At 43.1% G+C, this 26,602-nt stretch overlaps 1 protein-coding gene across 2 annotated transcripts in view; it reads right to left on the bottom strand.

Annotated features, from left to right (window-relative positions):
- Positions 1–26,602, bottom strand: part of ABRAXAS1 (abraxas 1, BRCA1 A complex subunit) — a 62,079-nt gene that overhangs the window by 16,114 nt on the left and 19,363 nt on the right. Inside the window, exons 1-7 of one of the 2 annotated variants that reach the window (XM_073600294.1) lie at positions 24,909–25,132; positions 18,208–18,298; positions 14,813–14,849; positions 14,006–14,072; positions 10,815–11,008; positions 9,040–9,159; positions 4,689–4,773 (exon numbers count right to left, since the gene is read on the bottom strand). In XM_073600294.1, the coding sequence (XP_073456395.1) occupies positions 4,689–4,773; positions 9,040–9,159; positions 10,815–11,008; positions 14,006–14,072; positions 14,813–14,849; positions 18,208–18,298; positions 24,909–24,995 (681 nt within the window). In that variant the 5' untranslated portion in view covers positions 24,996–25,132. Of the gene's footprint in view, positions 1–4,688; positions 4,774–9,039; positions 9,160–10,814; positions 11,009–14,005; positions 14,073–14,812; positions 14,850–18,207; positions 18,299–24,908; positions 25,133–26,602 lie in introns of those variants that run through there. The other variant, XM_073600304.1, reaches the window with a different exon arrangement.

Raw genomic sequence — 26,602 nt, 5'->3', positions numbered from 1 at the left:
GGTATTTGTAAATTGAAATCATATCCCCTCTCAAGCGTCTCTTCTCCAGAAAGAATAAGTTCAGTGCTCACAACCTTTCCTCATAACTTAGATCCTCCAGACCCTTTATTAGCTTTGTTGCCCTTCTTTGTACTCGCTCCATTTCCAGTACATTCTTCTTGAGGACTGGTGCCCAGAACTGGACAGCATACTCCAGGTGCGGCCGGACCAGAGTCTTGTAGAGTGGAAGAATTATCGTTTTATCTCTGGAGTAGATCCCCTTTTTAATGCATGCCAATATTCTGTTTGCTTTGCTAGCAGCAGCTTGGCATTGCATGCCATTGCTGAGCCTATCATCTACTAGGACCCCCAGGTCCTTTTCCATCCTAGATTCCCCCAGAGGTTCTCCCCCCAGTGTATAGATTGCATTCATATTTTTGCCACCCAAATCAAGAACATCATTTTCAAAATGATAAAAATGGGGAAAAAAAAAAAAAAAAAGTTACTGTACCCATTTACAATGATAATTTCTCTGTCTTGTCCATATCAAATTAACCAAAGTATAATTTTAATTTGAATGCTGTACTAATGTGTATTAAATACAATCATGTAAAGTCAGAGCACATACAGTTAGGTCCATATATATTTGGACACAGGCACAATTTCCATACATTTGGCTCTGTATGCCACCAAAATAAAATTGAACAATCCAAATGAATTTGAAGTACAGACTTTCAGCTTTAATTCAAGGAGTTGAACATGAATATCAAGTGCAAATTTTAGGAACTGCAACCTTTTTTATACACAGTCCCCCTATTTCTAGGGGCTCAAATGTAATTGGACAAAATATAATCATAAAAAAAATGGTAATTTTTTACATTTTGTTGAGAATCCTTTACATTGTCATTGTTACCAAAGACTGGGTTTCCTCCTTTCTGATGCCTTGCCATGCTCTAGCTGCAGCTGACTTCAGTTATTCTTTGTGTTGTCTTTCTGCCTTTAGTTTTGCTTTCAGCAAGTGAAATGCTCAATTGGGTTGAGATCAGGCGATTGACTCGGCCATTGCAGAATATCCCACTTCTTTTTCTTCAAAAGCTCCTGGTTTGCTTTTGCAGTGTGTTTTGGATAATTGTCCATCAGTACTTTGAAGCGCTGTACCATCAACTTTGCTGCATTTGGCTGAATCTGGGAAGACAGTATATATAAAAACTGCAGAATTCATCCGGCTCCTTCTGTCACATCATCAATAAACACCAATGACCCAGTGCCACTAGAAGCCGTGCATGCCCATGCCATCGCACTGCCTCCACCATGTTTTGTACTTTGGATCATGAGCTGTTCCAAGCCTTCTCCACCCCCCCCCCCCCCCCCCAGTCATTCTGGTACAGATTAATCTTCGTTTCATCCGTCCAAAGAATGCTTTTCCAGAACTGGTCTGGCATTTTTAGATGCGTTTTGGCAAAGTCTAATCTGGCTTTTCTATTCTTCAGGCTTAGAATGGTTTGCACCTTGTGGTAAACCCTCTGTATTTGCTCTTGTAAAGTCTTCTCTTGATTGTAGACTTTGACATTGATATGCCCACCTCCTGGAGAGTGTCTTTCACTTGCCTGGATGTTGTGAATGGGTTTTTCTTTACAATAGAGGCTCCTGCGATCATCCACCACTGTTGTCTTCTGTGGACGTCCAGGCCTTTTTATGTTGCTGAGCTCATCTGCGTGTTCTTCTTTCATCAGAATGTACCAAACTGTTGATTTGGCCACTCCTAATGTTGCGATCTCTCTGATGGATTTTGAAGCCTTACAATGGCCAGTTTCACTTGCCTGGATAGCTCATTTGAACGCATTATGTAGGTTCACAGCAATAGATTCCAAATGCAAATACCACACTTAGAATCAACTCCAGACCTTTTACCTGCTTAAAGTGGAAGTAAACCCTATCGTTTTGAGCCAAGGAAGCTGCCATCTTTGCCTCTGTTTAATCTACAACTGCCATGATGCTGCACATGTGATCAGTTATGACACCAGCCATTGGATGGCTTGACAGTTTGGTTGAGAGCACAATGGGAGTGTTACATTTCCGGCACGTGCCGGAAATGAAACAGTTTTATGGATGTGTTTACTTCCGCTTTAATTGATGAAGAAATAACGAAAGAGTAGCCCACACCTGGCCAGGAAACAGCTTTTGATTCAAATGTCCAATTACTTTTGGTCCCTTGAAAAGGGAGGATGGCTATTCTTAAGAATGGATGCACATACCATCAAATGAAACATAAGAGTGTGCCTATGTTTTGGTAACTACCTGAAAAAAAAAAAAAAAAAAAAAAAAAAAAAAAAAAATGGTGCCATATATATGGACCCAACTGTAGATTAAAAGTTATTATAGTGTTCTGATTCACATTTTGTAGGCGTTATTGTATTAAAGTGAAATTTGTAGATTACCCTCTAGAGGGAGCACAAGCTTAATTTGACCATCCTGTCTCCTTTTTTGTTAAAAAGTATAAGCCACATGCAGACTGCATGGTTTTCAATCAGTTGGCCACAGAGATGGAATGGGAGATGTAGCAGTGTGTAATGAGCATATATGGCTCAGCTTTCTGTAACTGCTTATAAATTGTGAGCTGGAGTCTGGCTTCAATTTGTTAGTGTATTTAAATATACTAGTGTATGTAACACTAATCAATCCCCCCCACCCCCGCCCCAGACTGACAATGCTGCGGTCTGCTGTGCCCCCTGTGCTCATCCAGAGTGAGGGCACTCTAATACAGGTGGGTGTAATACTAGCCAGATCACAGGCGAAAACAGAGGTAAGAAAGCCTAAAACAAAAACTAATGCAGCCACTATATCCAATTACTGGTAAGCGGCTATATATTACATTTTTGGTTTTGGGTTTAAGGCTCTATTTACATGTGGCATTTTGGGATCTTGGGCATAATCTGGGATACCGCCCATGATCTCAGAGCGTACTACAATCACAAAATGCATGTTCAGGTGTTCAACGCATGAAGCTTTTTAACAAGAAGTTACAGCCAAGCTGTATTGGATTACAGAGCGTCATCAAATGTCAAGCTGTCAATATAGGATATTTGTTTAATAATAAATTAAAAAAAAAAAACCTCACTGTTCCACAGACCCCATAGATCTATCTGCCCTAATAGCTTTCTGGGAAGCCTTCCCTTACTTTTTCTGTAACATGGGATAAGCAGCACCCAGCTAATCTGCAAAAGGGGTATCATGAAATTAATTAAATTTTACAGACACATCTGGTGCTGGAGCTCAGAGAACCTTCATAATTACAGAGCCGCCAGCTGTGATCATTGGTATTGGACGATGCGCTACAGCACACTTAGAGTCTGCATGGATAGGTGATTTTTGAGTCTGCCATATTTGTCTTGTTACATGTGAGTAGATTTGGTTTATTTGAAGTGTAAATCCAGCCCAAAACAAAAACCCCTGCATCTACTGGCATCCACGATCTAACACTAGCCTACTTAGCCCTGTAAAGAAGAAATCAGTATACATACGTTTTTTGAAGCCGAACCGATTACCAGCGGTGGAAGCTCTGCAGGAGGACACAGCCGACAACGGCTGTGAAATGAATGGGGAGCGACATCACCCATAAACTTACTATGGGGCTTAAGTTGTCGGCTGGATCCTCTGCACCCGCCTCCACAGTGAAGCTGCAGCTGAGCTCAGCGTGGGATCGGGTCAGATCGGCTTCAGAAAAAATGAATGTATACTAATTTCTGCTTTACATGGTTAGATAGGTTAGTGTTAGATCGTGGATGCCTGTAGATGCAGGGATTTTAGTGTTAGCATGGACTTCTTCTTTAATATTTGTTGCAACATACTACATCAAGTGAGTTTTCTTTTTTTGACCTATGGGAGATTCATCCTTCATGGAGACCTGAGCAGCCGCATACACAGACAGATGAAAATTATTTTTGGGATTATTTGAGCTTTTGCGAAAAGAGAAGAGGCAACTATACCACAGCGCAAAACAAACCCAAATGCCAATCCTATAAGCAGTGCTAATATACAACAATAATAAAACAATTATACATGCAAATATTAAAATAAAAAGATAAGCAAGCATGTAGCCAGTGAAAGTTCAGTGGTGTGCAAATAAACATAAAAGTTCTAATTGCAGATGTTCTTCACAGGTGCTGCTGTTGCTAGGTTAGGTTTGTATGCACACCCAGGTACAGGTGTATGCTTATTTAGGAGCACTTCTTTTGTACAGATGTCATTTTTCTTTTGTTGTGTGACTTGTTTGAACATTTATTAGGGGTTAACACTTTAAGCACGGTGTTATATGAGGTTTCAATTGGCTTCATGACTTTCACTATAATTTAATTAGGTTAGGTGTAAAACCACCCTTTAGTGGGCACAATGGGAAAAGGCATTTATTCCATTTAAAAAAAAAAAATGGATGATTAGTATATTAAATAAACTTTCTGGGTCAAAAATGGATAAAAAAAAATGTCTGTTAGAAGTTTAAACAGAAGAAACCCATATACAGTGTCCAGTCTATACACACAAACATTCCCAGTATTCTGATGGGTGGTCATTTTTGTGATCATATGCTCTGCAAATGCTCGACATTTTTTTTAATTCTATAGCCACCTTTACACGCAAAAAAAAAAAAAAAAAAAAAAAAAAAAAAGGAAGGGGGGGGGGAATCAAACTTGCTTCTATGGCATGTATCTTACCTGTAGTTCCTCCTGTAGACTTGTACACATAGCTGTAATTTTACATACTTCCTTTAGAGTTCCATCTTTCTGAAAAAATTCCAACCTTTAAGAGATAAAAAATAAACTGCTTACAGTATTAGTTTTAAAGTTAGGTTTGTCTATGTTATAAAGAACATTTAGAATTGGTAATTGTGTCTAAGCAGTACACTATAAAACTTCTACTTCTAAAGACTACATATCCCATGGTGCCTTGCTGCCTGCAAGCAGTGATTCTTGTACTGACTCCGACTCCTAAAACTCCTCCTCTCTGCATCTCTGTAGTTCAGCTCTATGAAATGTGTGACACAGCAGTGCCTAATTACAGGGCATAGTGAATACGTGTCACATAAATGATGTGCGGGGATCTTCATAAAGTACATGTTCAAACGTCAAGATCATTTAGTGTAATAGGTGTAGGCTAGAATTTACTGGAATACAATGCTGAAATTAAAGTGGTATTAAACCCACAAGCAAACATTTATAATACAGCAGCTTATCAATTTGTAGATGTGGTGGCTGCATTTGTTTTCTTTTGTAGGCTCCTTTCCTTTATCTTCACCTTGTGATCTGGCCAGTAAGTCTGTTTTTCAAAAAAGCAAGCTGTCCTAGCAGTAAGAGCACAAAGTATTTACCACTGGCAGTGGGATCAACTTTTATGTTAGACCCCCCCCCCCCAAAAAAAAATTGTTACCATATTTGAAGCTTCATCTAAAACGCCCATACACACAATAACAAAATCAGAAGTAAAATTTCGTATGACGAACGATCGGCCGATTATCTGATCATTCGTATAGTGCTTTCAACAGCCAATTCTGACTTTTTGGACAACAAAACCTGAAGGTACATGGTAAAAAATATTTATCGTATGTGACCACATTGTCCGATTTTCCTTTAATTAGTACAGTTTTTGTCTGAAAAAAAAAAAAATCACAAGAGCAAGACTACACATGCGCAGAAACAAAAAAATACATTACAATATATTATATCACTTTCGAATTTGTATTCTGTCGTAAGCTGAGTAACTTCTTCACTTTCGATAGGAGACTAGCATGCAACAAAAAAGGCGATTATTTGCCCAATAATCTGATCGTGTGTACCAGGCTTTACACTACCCTCCCTAAGACTAGCAATGCTGCCGTTTAAAGGCGTCTGTTGGTTCTTTCATCCCGAATGTATAGTGCATCTGGAAAGTATTTACAGCGCTTCACTTTTTCCACATTTTGTTATGTTACAGCCTTATTCCTAAATGGATTAAATTCATTATTTTCCTCAAAATTCTACAAACAATACCCCATAATGACAATGTAAAAGAAGTTTGTTTGAAATCTTTGCATATTTATTAAAAATAGAAAAACTGAGAAAAAAAAAAAAAAATCACAAGTATTCACAGCCTTTGCCATGACAGTCAAGCGAGCTCAGGTGCATCGTGGCTCCCAAACAAAATTGACGTCCTTTTTTTCCCACAAATAGGGATTTCTTTTGATGGTATTTGATCACCTCTGCGGTTTTTACTTTTTGCGCTATAAACAAAAAAAAAAAATAGCGACAATTTTGAAAAAAAAAGCATTATTTTTTACTTTTTGCTATAATAAATATCCCCAAAAAATAATTAAAAAAAAACATTTTTTTCCTCAGTTTAGGCCGATACGTAATCTTCTACATATTTTTGGTAAAAAAAAAAAAAAAATCGCAATAAGTGTTTATTGATTGGTTTGCGCAAAAAAGTTATAGCTACATAGTTATTTGTAACTATTTTATAGTTACAAAACAGTGATAGTTTTATGGTATTTTTATTAATAATTTTTTTTTTTTTTTACTAGTAATGGCGGCGATCAGCGATTTTTAGTGTGACTGCAACATTATGGCGGACACATCGGACATTTGACACATTTTTGGGACCATTGTCATTTATACAGCGATCAGTGCTATAAAAATGCACTGATTCCTGTGTAAATGACACTGGCAGTGAAGGGGTTAACCACTAGGGGGCGGGGAGGGGTTAAGTCAGTACTAGGGAGTGTTTTCTAACTGTAGGGGGGATGGGCTAGCTGTGACATGTCACTGATTTCTGCTCCCGATGACAGGGAGCAGAGATCAGTGACACTATTCACTAGGCGGAACAGGGAGATGCTTGTTTACATCAGCATCTCCCCGTTCGTCCTCTCCGTGAGGTGATCGCGGGTATCCCCGTGGCGATAGAGTTCGTGGGACCCGTGACCCGACTCACGGAGCTCCCGGCCGGCACGCAATGGCATGGCGGGGAATTCAATGGGACTTACAGGTACGCCCATTTGCCCAGCCGTGCCATTCTGCCGACGTACATCGGCGTGCGCCGGTCGGGAACTGGTTAATCAGCATTCCAGCACTACAAGGAATGCAATTAGAGGTGTAAGAACGCAATCAGGGAGGATAAAAAGAAGACTTTGAGACACATAGCGGAGGAGAGTAAAAATTATCCCAAGAAATTTTTTAAATATATTAACAGTAAAAAAGGCGAGGTCGGAACACATAGGCCCCATAAAGGAGGAGGAAGGGAAGGTGGTTGCAGATCACAAGGAGAAGGCAGCTGTACTAAATGCTTTCTTCTCCTCATTCTTCACACAGGAAAAAGATGGGTATAACAACCATGACTGTATTGTTAGTAACACGCTACAGGATCTACCCTTATGGCTAACAGAGGCCGGAGTCTGGAAAGGATTAGAGAAGCTAAACATAAATAAATCACCAGGACCCGATGGCTTACACCTATGAGTCCTTAAAGAACTCGCTATTCCTAATCTTTGCTGACAGCATACAGGCAGGATTGGTACCAGCTGATTGGCAAAAAGCCTACGTGGTACCAATATTTAAAAAAAGAGCAGAGATATATTCCTGGGAACTATAGGTCTGTCAGTCTAACATCGGTAGTTTGTAAACGATTTGAGGGGATAAGAGACCATATCCAAGAATTTGCTGATGAAACCAGTATCATTAGCAGTAATCAGCATGAGTTTACGAAAGGTCGCCCTTGCCAAACCAACCTATTAACATTCTACGAGGAAGTGAGCTGCCACCTGGACAAAAAGGTAGGTTGGTGAATGTGGTGTATCTAGATTTTGCAAAAGTATTTGATACAATCCCCCCAAAATACTTAATCTACACAAGCGGAGGTCTACAGGCATGGACCATAAGGTTTGTTCTTGGATAGAAAACTGGCTACGGGTGCGTGTCCAAAGGGAGGCGATAAATAAGATATACTCAAAATGGTCTAGAATGGTTAGTGGGGTACCACAAGGCTCTGTCCTTGGGAATGCTGTTTAATTTATTTATAAACGATATAAAGGGTGGGATAAATAGCTCAATCTCAGTGTTTGCCGACAACACAAAAATATGTAGGGCAATATCACCACAGCAGGATATAGAAACTTTACAAAAGGACCTGAACAAATTAATGGAGTGGGCTACTGCATGGCAAATTAAGTTTAACATTGAAAAATGTATGGTAATGCACTTGGGGGATAAAAATATAAATGCAAGTTTCTCATTAAAGGGGAGAACCACTAGGGGCGTCCAGGGTGGAGAAGGATCTAGGGGTCCTAGTAAAAGACAGACTAAGCAATAGCATGCAGTGTCAAGCTGCAGCTACCAAAGCCAGCAGAATATTAGCATGCATTAAGAAGGGAATTTTCTCCAGAGATAAAACAATAATTCTCCCACTTTATAAAACACTGGTTCAGCCACATATGGAGTATTACGTCCAGTTTTGGTCACCAATCCTCAGAAAGGATGTGCTGGTGCTGGATAGAGTTCAGACAAGGGCAACTAAATTAATATGGGGACTGGAGGACCTCAATTATGAGGAATGACTACAAGCAATTTATTCTCCTTGGAGAAGAGACGCATGAGAGGATATATGATTGCAATATACAAATATCTCAACGGTGATCCCAGCGTAAGTATGAAACTTTTCGGTCCCAGGGAGTGTAAAAGGACACTGGGCCACATGATTAGACTGGAAGAGAAGTGGTTTAACCTTAAGCTGCGTAGGGGTTTTTTTTATTGTCAGGGCGATAAGGATGTGGAATTCTCTTCCACAATTGATGGTGTGGACAGGATGTATGGATAGTTTTAAAAGACTTTTGGACGTGCATCTTAGTGAAAACACTATACATATGGGAAATTATGTTTACACACACACACACACACACACACACACACACACACACACGTTGAACTGGATGGACTGTGGTCTTTATTCGAACTTACCAACTACGATGGCCTAATGTGCTTTACCTAAAATTCAAAAACAAAAATGCAGCAATTTATTACCTATAAAAAACCTAATGCCCACCTGTGTTTCTTAACAGCTTGGTTAAATCCAAGAGACACACATGATCCAGATAAGGTTTTGTATCCTTGTTGCTCGGACATGCCAAGGTTGGCAATAATTAGAGGAATTTTCTGAAAATCACTGAAACCAAAAAATAAAGTACATTATTTTGTGCATGTGAAATATCTAACGTCTGCAAAAACCTAAAACTTTCAAAGAGTAGTTGAAAGAAGAAAAGCAGTGCGTGTAAACTTAAAGGAGTCATAAAGGCAGAAGGTTTTTTTATCTTAATACATTCTATGCATTAAAATAAAAAGCCTTCTGTGACAAAGCCACCCCAGCACCCCCTAATACTTACTCGAGCCCCATCTCTGTCCAGTGATATCCAGGACTCTCCCTCCTGATTGGCTGAGCCACAGCAGCGGCGGCATTGGCTCCCGCAGCTGTCAAAGTCAGTTAACCAATCAGAGGAGAGGGGGTGGGGCCGAACAGCTCTGTCTGAACAGACGCACAGAGCTGCAGCTCGGCTCAGGTTCCCCATAACAAGCTGCTTGCTGTGGGGGCACTCAACAGGAGGGAGGGGCCAGGAGCAGTTGAGAAGAGGGACCCGAGAAGAGGAGGATTCAGGCTGCCCTGTGCAAATCTACTGCACAGGGCAGGTAAGTCGAATATGTTTGTTTGTTTTTTTTAAACGAGACTTTACAATCACTTTAAAGGGATTGTAAAGTCAGAAGGTTTTTTATCTTAATGCATTCTATGCATTAAGATAAAAAGCCCTCTGTATGCAGCAGCCCCCCTAACACTTACCTGAGGTCTCTCTCTGTCCACGAGTGTCTCAGCTGCCCGAGATTATCCCTTCTGATTGGCTGAGACACAGCAGCAGCACCATTGGTTGCCGCTGCTGCCATTCAGTCAGCTAGCCAAACAGGAGAGAGAAGGGTCGGGGGTGCAATTAGTCAGGTCTACAATACACTGATGGATGCTGGAATAGTACATGCTTGATCACGTGCTCCCTCTGACATGGAATGGGAAGATGGATTTCGGATTCTTTTATAATTTCGCGAGGAGATATCCAGCACCCAACTTCCTCCCCTACCCAACACATCAGGTCCAACACCACACGCAATACTCTCCTCCCTCTGCCCTGTTACCACCGAGGAAGTTAATAAACTCCTCTCCATGGCCCACCTCCCATGCTCGCCTTCAGGACTTCTCCGGAGCCCCTCCCATCCTCTGGAACTCCCTGCCCCAGTATGTCCGATCAGCCCCTACCATGTCCACCTTTAGGAAATCCCTAAAAACCCACTTATTCAGGGAAGCCTATCCTACACCCACCTAACAACTGTACCCAAGCCACCCCTATCAAATCATCCCCCCAGCAATTATCTTTTTTACTACCCCCCCTTTAGAATGTAAGCTCTACGAGCAGGGCCCTCCTGTCCCTTCTGTAATGAACTGTATCGTATGCTGTCCCCTCTCTATATTGTAAAGCTCTGTGTAAACTGTTGGCGCTATATAATTGAGAAATGCAGCAACACAACAGAATATTAAAGTGGTTTTCTTAGTGGAGTAAGAAGATGGAGTAAGAACAGAACCCGCAACTCAATAGTTGATATGGGACAACTGGGTCAACTGAAAAATCGGCTCACGTGAGGACACAGGTTAGTGTCTTTTTTTAAAAGTCAGCAACTACAGAAGCGGGGGGGGATGGGACATTATTGTTGCTGTATGTTGTGGCATCAAATTATGCATTACAGAATGATAGACTTACAGATTCAGAAATAAACAGAACTTGCCTGTCTTGGGGTTTATGTAAAGCATACTCCATGCGATGGGTCGATTCTTTCTCTGTTGTACACTGTGAGGTGACTAACAAAAATACAAGACCTGGATTGGAAAGGCTCATCTGCAAGTTCTCATGTAGAAGTCTCTCCCTTAGAGTCATTGTCTGACTTGTATTATTTCGAAACTTGTACCAACCAATTACATCCTGTGTTAAAAAACAAAACAAAACACAGGAATAGAAGAATAATTACAATTTGGCATTATAATTCACAAAAGTTAAAGATGAATTCCAGGTATGGAGTATTATACATAGCTTGGACCAATGTGCCCATGTATATATCATAAAAATGTGTAATATCAGTGACTCCACAACAAAAGAAAAAATTTGTCAATTTTTACAATTATTCAAAAAAACATATATTAAAAAAAAAAAAAAAAAAAATCTATCTATCTAATATCACATTAAACACAAAACATTAACCCAACCAGATACACACTCCATTCATGCAAATTATTACATTAAAAAAAAAATGATATAACAATTCATAACAGTGAATTTTACAGTGCTTTAACAGCGTTTTTCAGGCGCTACAGCGCTAAAAATAGCACCTGTATAGCGCCATGAAAAAAGCGGCTCCATTCACTCCAGTGTGAAAGCCCGAGGGCTTTCACACTGGAGTGGTTCGCTGGCAGGGCGTCACAAAAAGTCCTGCCAGCAGCTTCTTTGGAGCGGTGAACTCACTGCTCCTCCACCGTTGCTCCCCATTGAAATTAATGGGGCAGCGCAGCGATACAGCAGGCAAACCGCCGCTCCGGCGTCGTTTTGCTGGCGGATTTAACCCCTTTTCGGTTAAAACCAAATAGCGCCACTTTACCGCCGACGCCCCCCGCAGCTCGGTGTGAAAGCCGTCTTACAGACGAAATCAAATTCATTTATCACATGTGAATTTATACTGTGTTCTTCTGCACCACTATTAGACCCTGTGCTTTCACGTGTGATACTATTATATATCTTACCTGGCTGATGCCCCTGGAAGCTGGAAATTACTCAAGTTGACACTACTACTCCAGTGACCTCCACTTGCTTATGGGTCCCAAGCTAAGAGTCTGCTCTACTGCATTATGAACACTGGAGGTGATCCACTCAACAAGAGCACAATTCAGAGAATGCTTTGCATCTTTTAAATGAATGTAAAGCGTTCTCTGATTGTATGAGACCGCCTGGCCTCTCCACCTCATCATCATTCAGAAAATACAAAGCATTTCTAAATGGTGCCCGCACTGAGCCTCTGACCTCCTGTGTTCAGAAGGCAGCAGGGCAGTCACTCAGCATAGGACCCAGAAGCAAGTGGAAGTCACGGGACTAGCGGTGTCTACTTCAGTGATTTCCAGGGGCATCTGGCAGGTATGGTATATCAATATCATAGTCCAGTTCAAGTTGGACCATGAATACAATATTTATTCTTGGAATTCATCTTTAATTAGGCAAGACAATCCAGTGATCACTACTCAATGAAAAGGTCTAAGCTCTGCTTTTGTAAATTATAGTAAAGTTAATTCCATTCTTCAGTGCTATTTGACTACAGATTAAAATACGATACCATGATGATTTGGAATATTCTTTTGATGTTTGGGATAATTTTATATTTTTTATGGACCATTGTATAATCACAGCACCACGAGATTAGTCACTTTGTTTAGGATATAGATGTATAATCTTTTTGGTTCAATATTTTTTACATATATAGGATTATTATCACTATATCACTAGGGTGATTTAGATAATAACTGGTAGTGCAGCGCTGTTTGTTGATTTACTATTTTAAATAATACTATTTTTTGCACATATTTTTGGATTGCGCCGATTGTAAATTGGTTTATATTTCTGTCACACATGTCTCACCCCAAGTTATCAACAGAAAATCTCATACCTGGTCAATGGGAGCCAGTGTTCCCTAATGTGTTACACTACACTATAAACCTATCCAGATTCACCAAGTGAGATTTCTAGTGCAGATAGTATTTTCTGCTTATTGGAACCTAAGTCCCTGTTCACACTGATGCGATTTTGACAAGTTACACCCTTTTGTCGGCAATGGAACTGTTCAAATCAGTGCGACTCCAGCTTTGCAGTGCCACACCGATTTGAAAAAAAAAAAAAAAAAGGTTTCTGCACTATATTTGGCGAGTTCAAGTGTGACTTGCATAGATATCTTGTAGGAAGTCACACAGATGTCAGCCAAGTCACACTGACATGCAGCTTTGAAATCATGCGACTTCAGGTGATTCAGTGTAAACGGGAGCTAATGGAGGATTTTGTGTCATCCACATGTTTTCTATTCTTCAATGAAAAATTTGCTGAATTGGTTAATACTGGTTTAATGATTCACCACTGACTACTAATAAAGACATGATAAAAAGCTAATATTTCCTAATCAGCATGAACCTTCATTGAAGGTAGGTGAAGTCATGGCAGGCTTTAACCTCTCTCAAACTCGGGTCTATCTATTGCAAGGTCAACATTAATATTAAGAATACAGGCCTTGCCTATATGATAAATGTCTTAAGTAAGAACATTGTGTCATGCCTCACAGTTTTAAACTGCAATAGAAAAATGACGTGAAGAATGTAAGTTTGAATCTGACAAGTTGTCGGCATATAGACATTTCATTTTCATAAGTTAAAGAGGAGGGCCGCCCACCCCCGCAAAAATTAAAAGCCAGCAACTACACATACTGCAGATGCTCTGACTTTTAATAATAATTACCTGTCCTGGAGTCCAGCGATGTTGGCACCGCAGCTGATGTTTCCATCAGCTGTGGGGTGCTGCCGCCGCCATTGTGGGTAAGGGAAACTGGCAGTCTAGTATTACGGCTGCATGCCGGGTCCCTACTGTACATGTGTGAGGCACCGCTGCGATTTCCTACTGGCCCGGCGGCAGGGGAAAGAGGAGGGAGGAGAAAGGAGCCGAGCTGTGACGCAATGCGCCGTGGCCCGGACCCCTTGTCAAAAGGTATCCGCCCCCCCCCCCCCCAAAAGGTGCCAAATGTGGCAAATGAGCGGAAGTTCCACTTTTGGGTGGAACGCCGCTTTAAGGCACATACTACTAGTACGCTTTGATAATAATAAAGTCATCTTGGGGAGGTACAGTTACAAACCTTAACAAAACATGCTAACCCGCTAATATTTTGTGGTCATTTACCTTTTCTTGGCCAGACAGTAGATTTTGTAATGCAGTTTTGTCCACCTCACCAAGGCCACTGTAAAAACTAAACAGAGTTATTCGTCATTAGATATAGATAAGTGTTTGAGGTACAAGTGATTTTAGGAAAAATATATAGGGAACCTGTTTATAAACGGTTATAGCAATCAAGAGCAAAGGATGTCAAACAATTCACTAAGCGAGCGCCTAACCACAGTTCATGGAATATTACAGCCTAAGAGTAACCACCTATTCAGATTACAGTTGCATATTACTAAGCCCTGATGAAGGGGGGGGGGGGGGGTGTAATCCCAAAAATGCTTGACAGTCAACTCTTGATAAGATCTTGATATACAAATTATATCTGAATCAATCTCTATAGCTTGGTGCTCTATTTAATGCAAGGGATGAAGCATGCAGCTTTAAAGAGATACAATCCCATCTGACTGACTTACTTTCTTTCACAGAGAAGGTGATTAGCTTCAGGTCAGATTTCTTTTCTGCATGTCACTGCTTGCCTCCATTTCTATCCAATAAGCCAGTTTGCCACAAGAAATCAGGCTGTTTATACTTGAACATACAATGATCCACAACTACTTTGACTTTTCTATATGTAATATGTCCATGCAGAACTTGACCATGCATGTGGTAGTCAATTACAGTAAAATAGTCATCGTACATATGAATATTCCATCAGCTGCATTACTAAAATTTTAAGGTTATCAGCAAATAAACCAGTGGGCTAATGATTGAGAACCTGGGACATTAGACAATCTCTAAATGAGAGAGAAACCCCAAATTACCAACCTGCATAGCCGATAACAGGGAACATGCCTTTGAATATCTGTAAGATAAAAACAGAAAAAGTTGTCTCAATGCCATTTTATAGTGCCCATAAAGTTGAGGCTGCAATCACACCTGAGCGATTGTCATATGTCTTTATTGGAGCGTTTTTTCCCCAGAGTAAACATTTTTGTTTTAACCAATGGAAAGCAACTGGGGGGGGGGGGGAGACTACTTGTTACAGACCAAAAAAAACAACTGAAATATGCCTGGAAAAGTGTTTAAGTATTTTCAATTCAAGCATTTACAGGTGTTTCCACTGATATCTATGGGGCTAAAAACACCCAAATCTGCATCAAAAATAGGTCCTGTAGCTTTTGGAGCATCAGGTGCCTGGGTGCTCAAAGTAAACAGCCACAATTAAAATGCAGGCGATTTAGCATGTTGAGAATTTTGGAGCTTCGAGCTACATAGCGCCCAAGTGTGAATGATTCCCCACCAGAGAATGTTTGGTGAAAGTCACATTCTCTGCTTTAAAAAATACACCCCCATGTGTGTAAGCAACCCCTATGATTAAAGTGATACTAAAGTCTCGCTTTTTTTTTTTGCCTAACATGTTATACTTACCTCCTATGTGCAGTTGGTTTTGCATAGAGCAGCTCGGATCCTCCTCTTCGCAGGTCCCTCTTCGGCTGTCCTGGCCCCTCCCTCTGACAAGTGCCCCCACAGCAAGCAGCTTACTATGGGGGCACCCGAGCTAAGCCACTGCTCCCTGTTTTCAGACAGAGCCCCGGCTACGCCACACCCCCCTCTCGTCATTGGCTCAATGACTTTGACAGCAGTGGGAGCCAATGCACTCCCCTGCTGTCTCAGCCAATGAGGAGGGGAGTACCAGGCAGCCGAGTCTCTCCTACAACATCGCTGGATAGAGATGGGCTCAGGCAAGTATTAGGGGGTGCTGCTGCACACATAAGGTATTTTTATCTTTATTGCATAGAATGCATTAAGATAAAAAACCTTTTGTCTTTACAATCACTTTAATCTTCAAGGGGTGAATTGCGTCAAAGACTGAGGTACTGGTGAGGAATTAACAAAAAAGCCTTATACATGCTGAAAGAGGGAGTGCTGGCTGTATACTTTGTACTGTTTGATTATAGAAAACCTGACAGTCGTTGGCAAGCAGAGGATCTGCCGGAAGGGGTATTTACAAGTATGCTTTGCACCTTGTGTACAAATGTTTTGAACTTTGAATAATTTTTTGTAATAACCTAAGCTAAAGTATTCTTAACTTAAAAAAATATATACTGTATATATCCAATGCAACAGGAGTATGAGTTTTACTGTACATAACACCTAAAGCCGATTATATGTGGGCAAATTTAAAAATGCTCTGGGACATTAAAATTAAGCTGGCTGATCGAAAAAGAAAAATGAATTCCCCATACCCATAAGTAAGGATGGAGGAATTCTCCCCGCTGTGACACTGTATTCTGACCGCAGGGAATCTACAGATTACACGGATTAGTGCTGCAACCACTGATAAAATCAAAGTTTTTCCAAGAGTCCCATTTGACAGAAGTGGATCTACCAATTGACTTATTTTGAACAGGGCGGGCCACACACAGATCAAAATTTGTCCGCTTCCTGTTGCACTGGCTGAATTTTGATCCATCTATGGCAAGCTTTAGAGCAGAGGTCTTTAATCTTTCCAAAGGGCCAGTTAACTGTCCATCAGGCTTTAGGGGGGCTGGATTTTGTCCAGTGGGAGTAGAAAATGGGTCAGTGTAAGTGGATATAACCAATGCCTCATCATTGGTACCAATGGGAGAAATAGTGGTGCCAGTTTGAGGAATAGTGCCTCGTATCAGTGGGAAAAATGGTGCCCCATCATTGGTGTCAGTGGAACAAATTATACCCTATCGCTGGGGTCAGTGGGTGGAATAGTGACTTGTATTAGTGTTAGAAATAGTGCAAGGGCTGGATAATAGCAAGCAAAGGGCCACATTTGGTTCCCAGGCCACAGTTTGGAGACCACTGTTTTGACATGTCCGCTGACACCTGGCTGCTATCTGATCCCCTAAATCCAGACAGACGGTGACCCTATTTTCCATCCGTCTGGAGGTTTGGATCAGATAAGATCGGGTAAAACACACACACAGTGAGCGGAGATGGACCTGTCATCCGCCTGCTCAGCGGGGTTCAGCGGAGTCCGCCAAGCGGACAGCCCGTGTGAAAGGCCCCCTTAGGGGTTCATTTACTAAAACTGGAGCACTCAGAATCTGGTGCAGCTGTGCATGGCACCTAATCAGCTTCTAACTTCAGCTTGTTCAATTAAGCTTTGACAATAAATCCTGGGAGCTGATTGGTTTCTATGAAGAGCTGTACCAGATTATGGACTCCAGTTTTAATAAATGAATCCCCTATTGTTTAATTCCACTGGAGATGATTCCTATCATTTTTAGGACAATATAATAATAGGGCTTTAAGGGAAAATTGTCTAAGGCCCGGTTCACATTAGTGCGGGACGCACGTTCCGCTTGCATGTATCGCATCGATTCCCCCTCCTGCAACCCGCCCGTGTGTATGTCAGTCTGGCCGTCTTCTGTCAGATGTGCATACAGTACTGGAAAACCAGCAGCCGACTGACTCACAATCAGCGCTCTCAGTCAATGGCAGAGAGCGTTGATTGGAGTGTTCTGATTGGGGGGCCATCCCCCTGTCAGAACACAACAGCTCAGCGGGGGAGATTGCTGGACTAACCTTACATGGTTAGTAAAGCAGCTAAGCCTGAAAATCACCAGGAAGAAGCTCCAATTCCAAAGCACCCCTCCCTTCAAGGTATGTGACTGAGGTTTTATTTGGTCTTTTACTTCACATCTGATTGCTGAGACCCTCTGGATCTGCAGTAGCTGTTATAAAGATAGATATGCACGATCAGAGATTGCCTACGCATTGACTAGTTGCATTACATTTTTTTTTTTTTGATCAATGAAGTTATTTCTTTTGTCATCATTACTTTGTACTACGATACTGTTATTGTTTTCTCTATAGATGGATTTATCTACAATATATGAAACATCTTAAACGGTTTGTAATATACTCACATATTATGGCAAGAGCCTGGGGGCCCACAGCAGCATAAACCCTCTTTAAACATTAAGAATGAAATAGTAGTTTGGGTTTCGTTATTTGCTGACTTACTGATCCAGGGAAAACTTTGGGAGGTGCAACACCATGGTGTGCCCTAAACACAGGCCGAGATCTCTGTTGTCAGAATGTGGTTAAAACATGGAATACGAGAAGTAACATGCAAAAAGATATATACAAAGACAGCAGGCGATCCCTCCCAAAACTGACATATCTTATGGTGGGCCTATGTGCAATCTATATACAAGTAAGGAACACCCAAGAAGACTTACCAATTGTATAAACTACTTCAACATCACTCATTTGGGAGTCAGTTATGCAATCCTTTGCTTCTCCTTTCACATCTCCAAAAAGAAATCCTTCCTTAATGATCAAAAGAAAAAAAAAAGTCAGAAAAGCATTATTACTTTCATATTGTACTACATTTTATAATATAAACTTAATATGAATAGAATATGATGCATTTTACAGCAGAAAAATAAAGTGTGAATGAGTCCTAAGAGTTTTATGAGTTTGCCAAGATGAAATGCAAAATGGAAAACATTAAACTGTATTACATGTCTCTGCACTGTATGTATGTGAAGGTTCTCATTTTTCTTGGACATAACATAGCTAGTAGTAGTTCATTCCATACAACTGAACCTGTTCTGTAATGCTGAAGATGCTTTGCCGCTTGTCCAAGCAGCTAAACAGAGTACTGATATTTATCTCTAGCCAAAACATGTTTGCTCATTTTGGACAGAATGGGAAGCAGTTAGAACCTCTTAGCCTAGGCTCACACTTATGTGATGCGGGAAACTCACAGGATTCGCATGCAGTGTCCCACACCACACAAGTGTGAACCCAAGGTAAGGTTTTTTTTTGCTGCCCGTTTCTCTCTTTAGCCCCAAACATGGCCGCCTGTCAGTTTTTCAGGGCCCTCCAAGACTTCTATGGAGCGGCAGATGTCAGCAGACATGTCATCCGATCCTGTCTGCCAAAAACAGATGGATCTTGGAAACCTATTCCCAATCCATCTGGCGGATCGAATCCAAATGGCAAGGAGGTCCGTTTCCATCCGATTGCCCCATAGACAGGAGCGGGCTGTGTCCTGTGTGCTCAGTGGACACGGACCCATCATCTGTCTGCTCAGCAGGGATCAGTGGAGAGATCCCCCGCTGAGCAAGTGGATCCCGCTTCACGGAGGCGCCCGTGTGAAAGAGGTCTTTGGGAGATTCTCTCCAGGTGACCAAGTAATATGAAATCCAAAACGAGAGTCATTCCAACAAGGACACCTGTTTAGGTGACTGTCTCAGCAGGGATTCCCCCAACTTTGGAGAGATTTCCATGCATACCCTGTTGTGTTTTTGCTGGACATGAAAGGAAATCTTCCCTAAGGGCCCTTTCACACTGCTCTGTTGGAAAAAACAAAAAAAAAAAACAAAGTAAACACGCATGCACGTTTTTGCCACCATTTATGGACTCCTGACTACAATCATGCACCTATGAAACTTGGACAAGCAACTCCAAAAATGCACCGCGGGTTAGTTTTTGATGCGTTTTCCATTCATTTTAATGGAGAGATGCATTTTTGGTGTAGTTTTTAAACATGCACCAAAAATGCAGCATGTAGGACTTTTTAAAAATACATCATACCCACTGGTGTGAAGCGTTCCATAGGATTTAAAGGGATACATTTTTATATCCCCCCCCCCCCCACAAAAATTGGGCATGCGCCCCTCTTTACTGTTTAATATACTATATCTTGTGGATGATAACCTGTACATGCATGTCATTGTATGTAACTACATGTGCCAGATGGTTTGTATAGTGTTCGGTTCGATCTTTCTTTAAAGGGTAAGGTCACCTTTACAGAAAAATCTGTAAGGTGAACTTACACCCCCTCCACCCCGTCACACTGACCTGCAGCGTGGCGATCTCCCATTCTGAGCCCTGCTATAGCCGCGTCACAGGTCCAGGGCTTAGAAATCCCAGCAGTTTCATCTCCGAAAATGTACCCCTTCATGAGAGACATTTATGAGCATTCTAAATTGGTTGGCGCCGACCAATCAGAACCCACGTAGCCCGTTCTGTCAGCGGGGAAGAAGACGCGTGAATGCCAAGGGTATTTCTAAGCCCCAGACCCGTGACGCAGCTATATCATGGCTCAGAATGGGGGGGGGGGGGGGGGTGAGGAGTGGGTCCTGTGTAAGTAAGCTCACCTTACAGATTTTTCTGTAAAGGTGAACTTACACTTTAAAAAAACATCATGGTAAAAAAAAAAAAAGAAGAACCAGATCAGTGTGAAAGGGCCCTTAGGGTCAAACTCAGGAAAAACTGACAAGGTTCTAAAGTTTGCCTGCTCTATCAAAAAAAAAAAAAGTTTTGGCTAGCATGGGTGCTCAACCTATGGCCCTCCAGCTATTGCGGAACTACAACTCCCTTCATGCCTCTGTGCCTTTGGGAGTCATGCTTGTAACTGTCATCCTTGCAATGCCTCATGGGACTTGTAGTTCTGCAACAGCTGGAGGGGCACAAGTTGAGCAGCCATGGGCTAGAGTAACACTTTAACCATCTCTGTGTAACTGGACTGGGGAAAAAGGAGAATGATCAGCATTACACTAGGGGTCATTAGATGGAACAGATCAGAGGCAAAAATTGCAGAGCCAATCTAAGTGGCTCTGTGCTTCCTGATCAAAGCAATCCCAAATGTAAACACAAATGGTAAACAAAGCCTTCTCCTTTCTGCCTCTGCTGCTGTTCACATTCACCAGAGGCCCTGCAATAGCCAGCTCTGGAATTCCCACCGCGCACACCCATAGACACCAGGGCTGTCTAGGAATATAATCCCAGGTCATGTGACTGCCTGGTAATATCATTCCATGTAATGATATGTCCCTGGTAATCAGCGATGAGCTCAGGTGCGTTCAGATAATAGTCTGAACCCACCTGAGCTATCCTGCCAGGAAGCTGTCATTGCACACCATCAATCATAAGTGGCTGAGGCTTTCCCTGCAGCTACATGTATACAAGGGGCGTGTGTATATGCAGCTGTGGGGTGGGGATTACCTCAACCACTTATGATTGGTGGTATGACGTGACAGCTTCCTGGCGGGATAGCTCAAGCAGGTTTGGACTAGGATCTGAACACACCTGAGCTCATCCCTAACAGTAATATTCCATGTCACGAGACCGCGAATGCCATCCTATGTTATTTGAATATAATCCATGGGATGTAACAGCCCGGTAATACAAGCCCGCATGATGCGAGTAGAGTCCAGTGTTGTGTGTGTGTGTGTGTGTGTGTGTGTGTGTGTGTGTGTGTGTGTGTGTGTGTGTGTGTGTGTGTGTGTGTGTGTGTGTGTGTGTGTGTGTGTGTGTGTGTGTAGTATATAAAGTGAGTACAATTTAGTGATGTACTGATAAGAAGCCCCCCTGTACACCAGTCATGTACTGATAAGAAGCCCCCCCTGTACACCAGTCATGTACTGATAAGAAGCCCCCCCTGTACACCAGTCATGTACTGATAAGAAGCCCCCCCTGTACACCAGTCATGTACTGATAAGAAGCCCCCCTGTACACCAGTCATGTACTGATAAGAAGCCCCCCCTGTACACCAGTCATGTACTGATAAGAAGCCCCCCCTGTACACCAGTCGTGTACTGATAAGAAGCCCCCCCTGTACACCAGTCGTGTACTGATAAGAAGCCCCCCCTGTACACCAGTCATGTACTGATAAGAAGCCCCCCTGTACACCAGTCATGTACTGATAAGAAGCCCCCCCTGTACACCAGTCATGTACTGATAAGAAGCCCCCCCTGTACACCAGTCATGTACTGATAAGAAGCCCCCCCTGTACACCAGTCATGTACTGATAAGAAGCCCCCCTGTACACCAGTCATGTACTGATAAGAAGCCCCCCCTGTACACCAGTCATGTACTGATAAGAAGCCCCCCCTGTACACCAGTCGTGTACTGATAAGAAGCCCCCCCTGTACACCAGTCGTGTACTGATAAGAAGCCCCCCCTGTACACCAGTCATGTACTGATAAGAAGCCCCCCTGTACACCAGTCATGTACTGATAAGAAGCCCCCCTGTACACCAGTCATGTACTGATAAGAAGCCCCCCTGTACACCAGTCATGTACTGATAAGAAGCCCCCCCTGTACACCAGTCATGTACTGATAAGAAGCCCCCCCTGTACACCAGTCGTGTACTGATAAGAAGCCCCCCCTGTACACCAGTCGTGTACTGATAAGAAGCCCCCCCTGTACACCAGTCATGTACTGATAAGAAGCCCCCCCTGTACACCAGTCATGTACTGATAAGAAGCCCCCCTGTACACCAGTCATGTACTGATAAGAAGCCCCCCCTGTACACCAGTCATGTACTGATAAGAAGCCCCCCCTGTACACCAGTCATGTACTGATAAGAAGCCCCCCCTGTACACCAGTCATGTACTGATAAGAAGCCCCCCTGTACACCAGTCATGTACTGATAAGAAGCCCCCCCTGTACACCAGTCGTGTACTGATAAGAAGCCCCCCCTGTACACCAGTCATGTACTGATAAGAAGCCCCCCCTGTACACCAGTCATGTACTGATAAGAAGCCCCCCTGTACACCAGTCATGTACTGATAAGAAGCCCCCCTGTACACCAGTCGTGTACTGATAAGAAGCCCCCCTGTACACCAGTCATGTACTGATAAGAAGCCCCCCCTGTACACCAGTCATGTACTGATAAGAAGCCCCCCTGTACACCAGTCATGTACTGATAAGAAGCCCCCCCTGTACACCAGTCATGTACTGATAAGAAGCCCCCCCTGTACACCAGTCATGTACTGATAAGAAGCCCCCCTGTACACCAGTCATGTACTGATAAGAAGCCCCCCCTGTACACCAGTCATGTACTGATAAGAAGCCCCCCTGTACACCAGTCATGTACTGATAAGAAGCCCCCCTGTACACCAGTCGTGTACTGATAAGAAGCCCCCCTGTACACCAGTCATGTACTGATAAGAAGCCCCCCCTGTACACCAGTCATGTACTGATAAGAAGCCCCCCTGTACACCAGTCATGTACTGATAAGAAGCCCCCCCTGTACACCAGTCATGTACTGATAAGAAGCCCCCCCTGTACACCAGTCGTGTACTGATAAGAAGCCCCCCCTGTACACCAGTCGTGTACTGATAAGAAGCCCCCCCTGTACACCAGTCGTGTACTGATAAGAAGCCCCCCCTGTACACCAGTCATGTACTGATAAGAAGCCCCCCCTGTACACCAGTCGTGTACTGATAAGAAGCCCCCCTGTACACCAGTCATGTACTGATAAGAAGCCCCCCCTGTACACCAGTCATGTACTGATAAGAAGCCCCCCTGTACACCAGTCGTGTACTGATAAGAAGCCCCCCTGTACACCAGTCGTGTACTGATAAGAAGCCCCCCTGTACACCAGTCGTGTACTGATAAGAAGCCCCCCCGTACACCAGTCATGTACTGATAAGAAGCCCCCCCGTACACCAGTCGTGTACTGATAAGAAGCCCCCCTGTACACCAGTCGTGTACTGATAAGAAGCCCCCCTGTACACCAGTCATGTACTGATAAGAAGCCCCCCTGTACACCAGTCATGTACTGATAAGAAGCCCCCCTGTACACCAGTCATGTACTGATAAGAAGCCCCCCCTGTACACCAGTCATGTACTGATAAGAAGCCCCCCTGTACACCAGTCGTGTACTGATAAGAAGCCCCCCTGTACACCAGTCATGTACTGATAAGAAGCCCCCCCTGTACACCAGTCGTGTACTGATAAGAAGCCCCCCCTGTACACCAGTCATGTACTGATAAGAAGCCCCCCCTGTACACCAGTCGTGTACTGATAAGAAGCCCCCCCTGTACACCAGTCGTGTACTGATAAGAAGCCCCCCCTGTACACCAGTCATGTACTGATAAGAAGCCCCCCTGTACACCAGTCATGTACTGATAAGAAGCCCCCCTGTACACCAGTCGTGTACTGATAAGAAGCCCCCCTGTACACCAGTCATGTACTGATAAGAAGCCCCCCCTGTACACCAGTCATGTACTGATAAGAAGCCCCCCTGTACACCAGTCATGTACTGATAAGAAGCCCCCCCTGTACACCAGTCATGTACTGATAAGAAGCCCCCCCTGTACACCAGTCGTGTACTGATAAGAAGCCCCCCCTGTACACCAGTCGTGTACTGATAAGAAGCCCCCCCTGTACACCAGTCGTGTACTGATAAGAAGCCCCCCCTGTACACCAGTCGTGTACTGATAAGAAGCCCCCCCTGTACACCAGTCGTGTACTGATAAGAAGCCCCCCCTGTACACCAGTCATGTACTGATAAGAAGCCCCCCCTGTACACCAGTCATGTACTGATAAGAAGCCCCCCTGTACACCAGTCATGTACTGATAAGAAGCCCCCCCTGTACACCAGTCATGTACTGATAAGAAGCCCCCCTGTACACCAGTCGTGTACTGATAAGAAGCCCCCCTGTACACCAGTCGTGTACTGATAAGAAGCCCCCCTGTACACCAGTCGTGTACTGATAAGAAGCCCCCCCGTACACCAGTCATGTACTGATAAGAAGCCCCCCCGTACACCAGTCGTGTACTGATAAGAAGCCCCCCTGTACACCAGTCGTGTACTGATAAGAAGCCCCCCTGTACACCAGTCATGTACTGATAAGAAGCCCCCCTGTACACCAGTCATGTACTGATAAGAAGCCCCCCTGTACACCAGTCATGTACTGATAAGAAGCCCCCCCTGTACACCAGTCATGTACTGATAAGAAGCCCCCCTGTACACCAGTCGTGTACTGATAAGAAGCCCCCCTGTACACCAGTCGTGTACTGATAAGAAGCCCCCCTGTACACCAGTCGTGTACTGATAAGAAGCCCCCCTGTACACCAGTCGTGTACTGATAAGAAGCCCCCCTGTACACCAGTCATGTACTTTGTCTCCCTCACTCACCGAGTCTGAGGCGGAGTTGACATGGTGGAAAGCGAGAGCACTAAACACAACCCCGGACACGAGTGCCTGTGTAGTCTCCCTGGCCATGGCGCCCGACTCCCTCCAGACACACTTCGAACACTACAACCGACACACACCATGGAACAGGAAGTGTCCGGGCTCATTATTCCCCATACTGTGCTGGGAGGGCGGGCTGTCCTGTACAACGCTACACAGAGCATCACTGACCTCTAGCGGCCAAAACATAGAAAGACAGTTCCAGTTAAAAGGCATGTTAACCACTGGACCTCCGAAAGATTTACCCCCTTCCTGACCGGACCATTTTTTTTTTTTTTTTGCAATACGCCACTGCGTTACTCTAACCACTTCAGTTCTAGAAGGCTTTACCCCCTTTAAGACCTGGCCATTTTTTGTGATACGGCACTGTGTTGCTTTAACTGACAATTCCGCGGTTGTGCGACGTTGTACCCAAATAAATTGACGTCCTTTTTTCCCCACAAATAGAGCTTTCTTTCTCTATGGTTTTTATTTGTTGTGCTATAAACAAAAAAGAGCGTCAATTTTGACTAAAAAACAATATTTTTTACTTTTCTGCTATAAAACATTCCCAATAAAAAAAAAAATGTAAACAAATCGAATTTCTTTATCAATTATGGGCCAATATGTATTCTGCTACATATTTTTGGTAAAAAAAAACCCAATAAGTGTATATTGATTGGTTTGTGCAAAGGTTATAACATCCAAAAACTATGGGATAGATTTAGGGACTTTTAATTTTTTAAAATTGTTTTTACTAGTAATAGTGGCGATCCACGATTTTTAGCAGGACTGCGTCATTGCAGCAGACCGACTTTTGGCGGACTTGCGGCAGACTTTCTTATGAACAGACTTGCCTACATACGATCACACAAAAGTCCGACGGATTCGTATGTGATGACGTACACCGGACTAAAATAAGGAAGTTGATAGCCAGTAGCCAATAGCTGCCCTAGCGTGGGTTTTTGTCTGTCGGACTAGCACACAGACGAGCGGATTTCTGGGTCCGGCGTAGTTACGACGTAAAGATTAGAAGCATGTTTCAAATCCAAAGTCCGTCAGATTTGCGGCTGGAAAAGTCAGCTGAAAGTCCGGGGAAGCCCACATACGATCGGATTGTCAGCCGTATTCTGTCAGACGAAAAGTCCGACCGTGTGTACGCGGCATTAGTGACACTTTTTGGGGACAAGCGACACCAATACACTGATCAGTGCTAAAACAAAATGCACTGTCACTGTATAAATGACACTGGCAGGGAAGGGGTTAACACCAGGGGCGATCAAAGGGTTACGTGTGTTCCTTGGAGGTGCTTACTAACTGTGTGGGGGACGGATACACTGGAGGGAAAGAGAGATCCTCTTGCAGCTTAGCTGAAACACAAGATCTCTCTTTTGCTCCCTGACAGATCAGCGGTGTTCCTTCTTTTTTTTTTTTTTTTTTTCTTTTTTTTGTTTGAATTATTATTTTCAGCATTTCGGAAAATTCTAAACATTATCTTGAAACATATACAATGCAATTTATCTTATCAGTTCCCGTCCTGTCCCCTCCAATAGTGAAATAGAGGGAGGGGGGCCGGGAACCACACAAAAGGAAAAAGAAGAAAAAAAGAGGGACAGAGGGTAAAAAAAAAAAAAACCAAAGGAAGAAAAAGAAAGGGG

The sequence above is a fragment of the Aquarana catesbeiana genome, linkage group LG01 (genome assembly GCF_042186555.1).
Source record: "Aquarana catesbeiana isolate 2022-GZ linkage group LG01, ASM4218655v1, whole genome shotgun sequence".
Lineage (NCBI taxonomy): Eukaryota > Metazoa > Chordata > Amphibia > Anura > Ranidae > Aquarana > Aquarana catesbeiana.
Note: the sequence above shows the minus strand (reverse complement) of the source record. Positions and strands in the feature narration are given on the sequence as shown.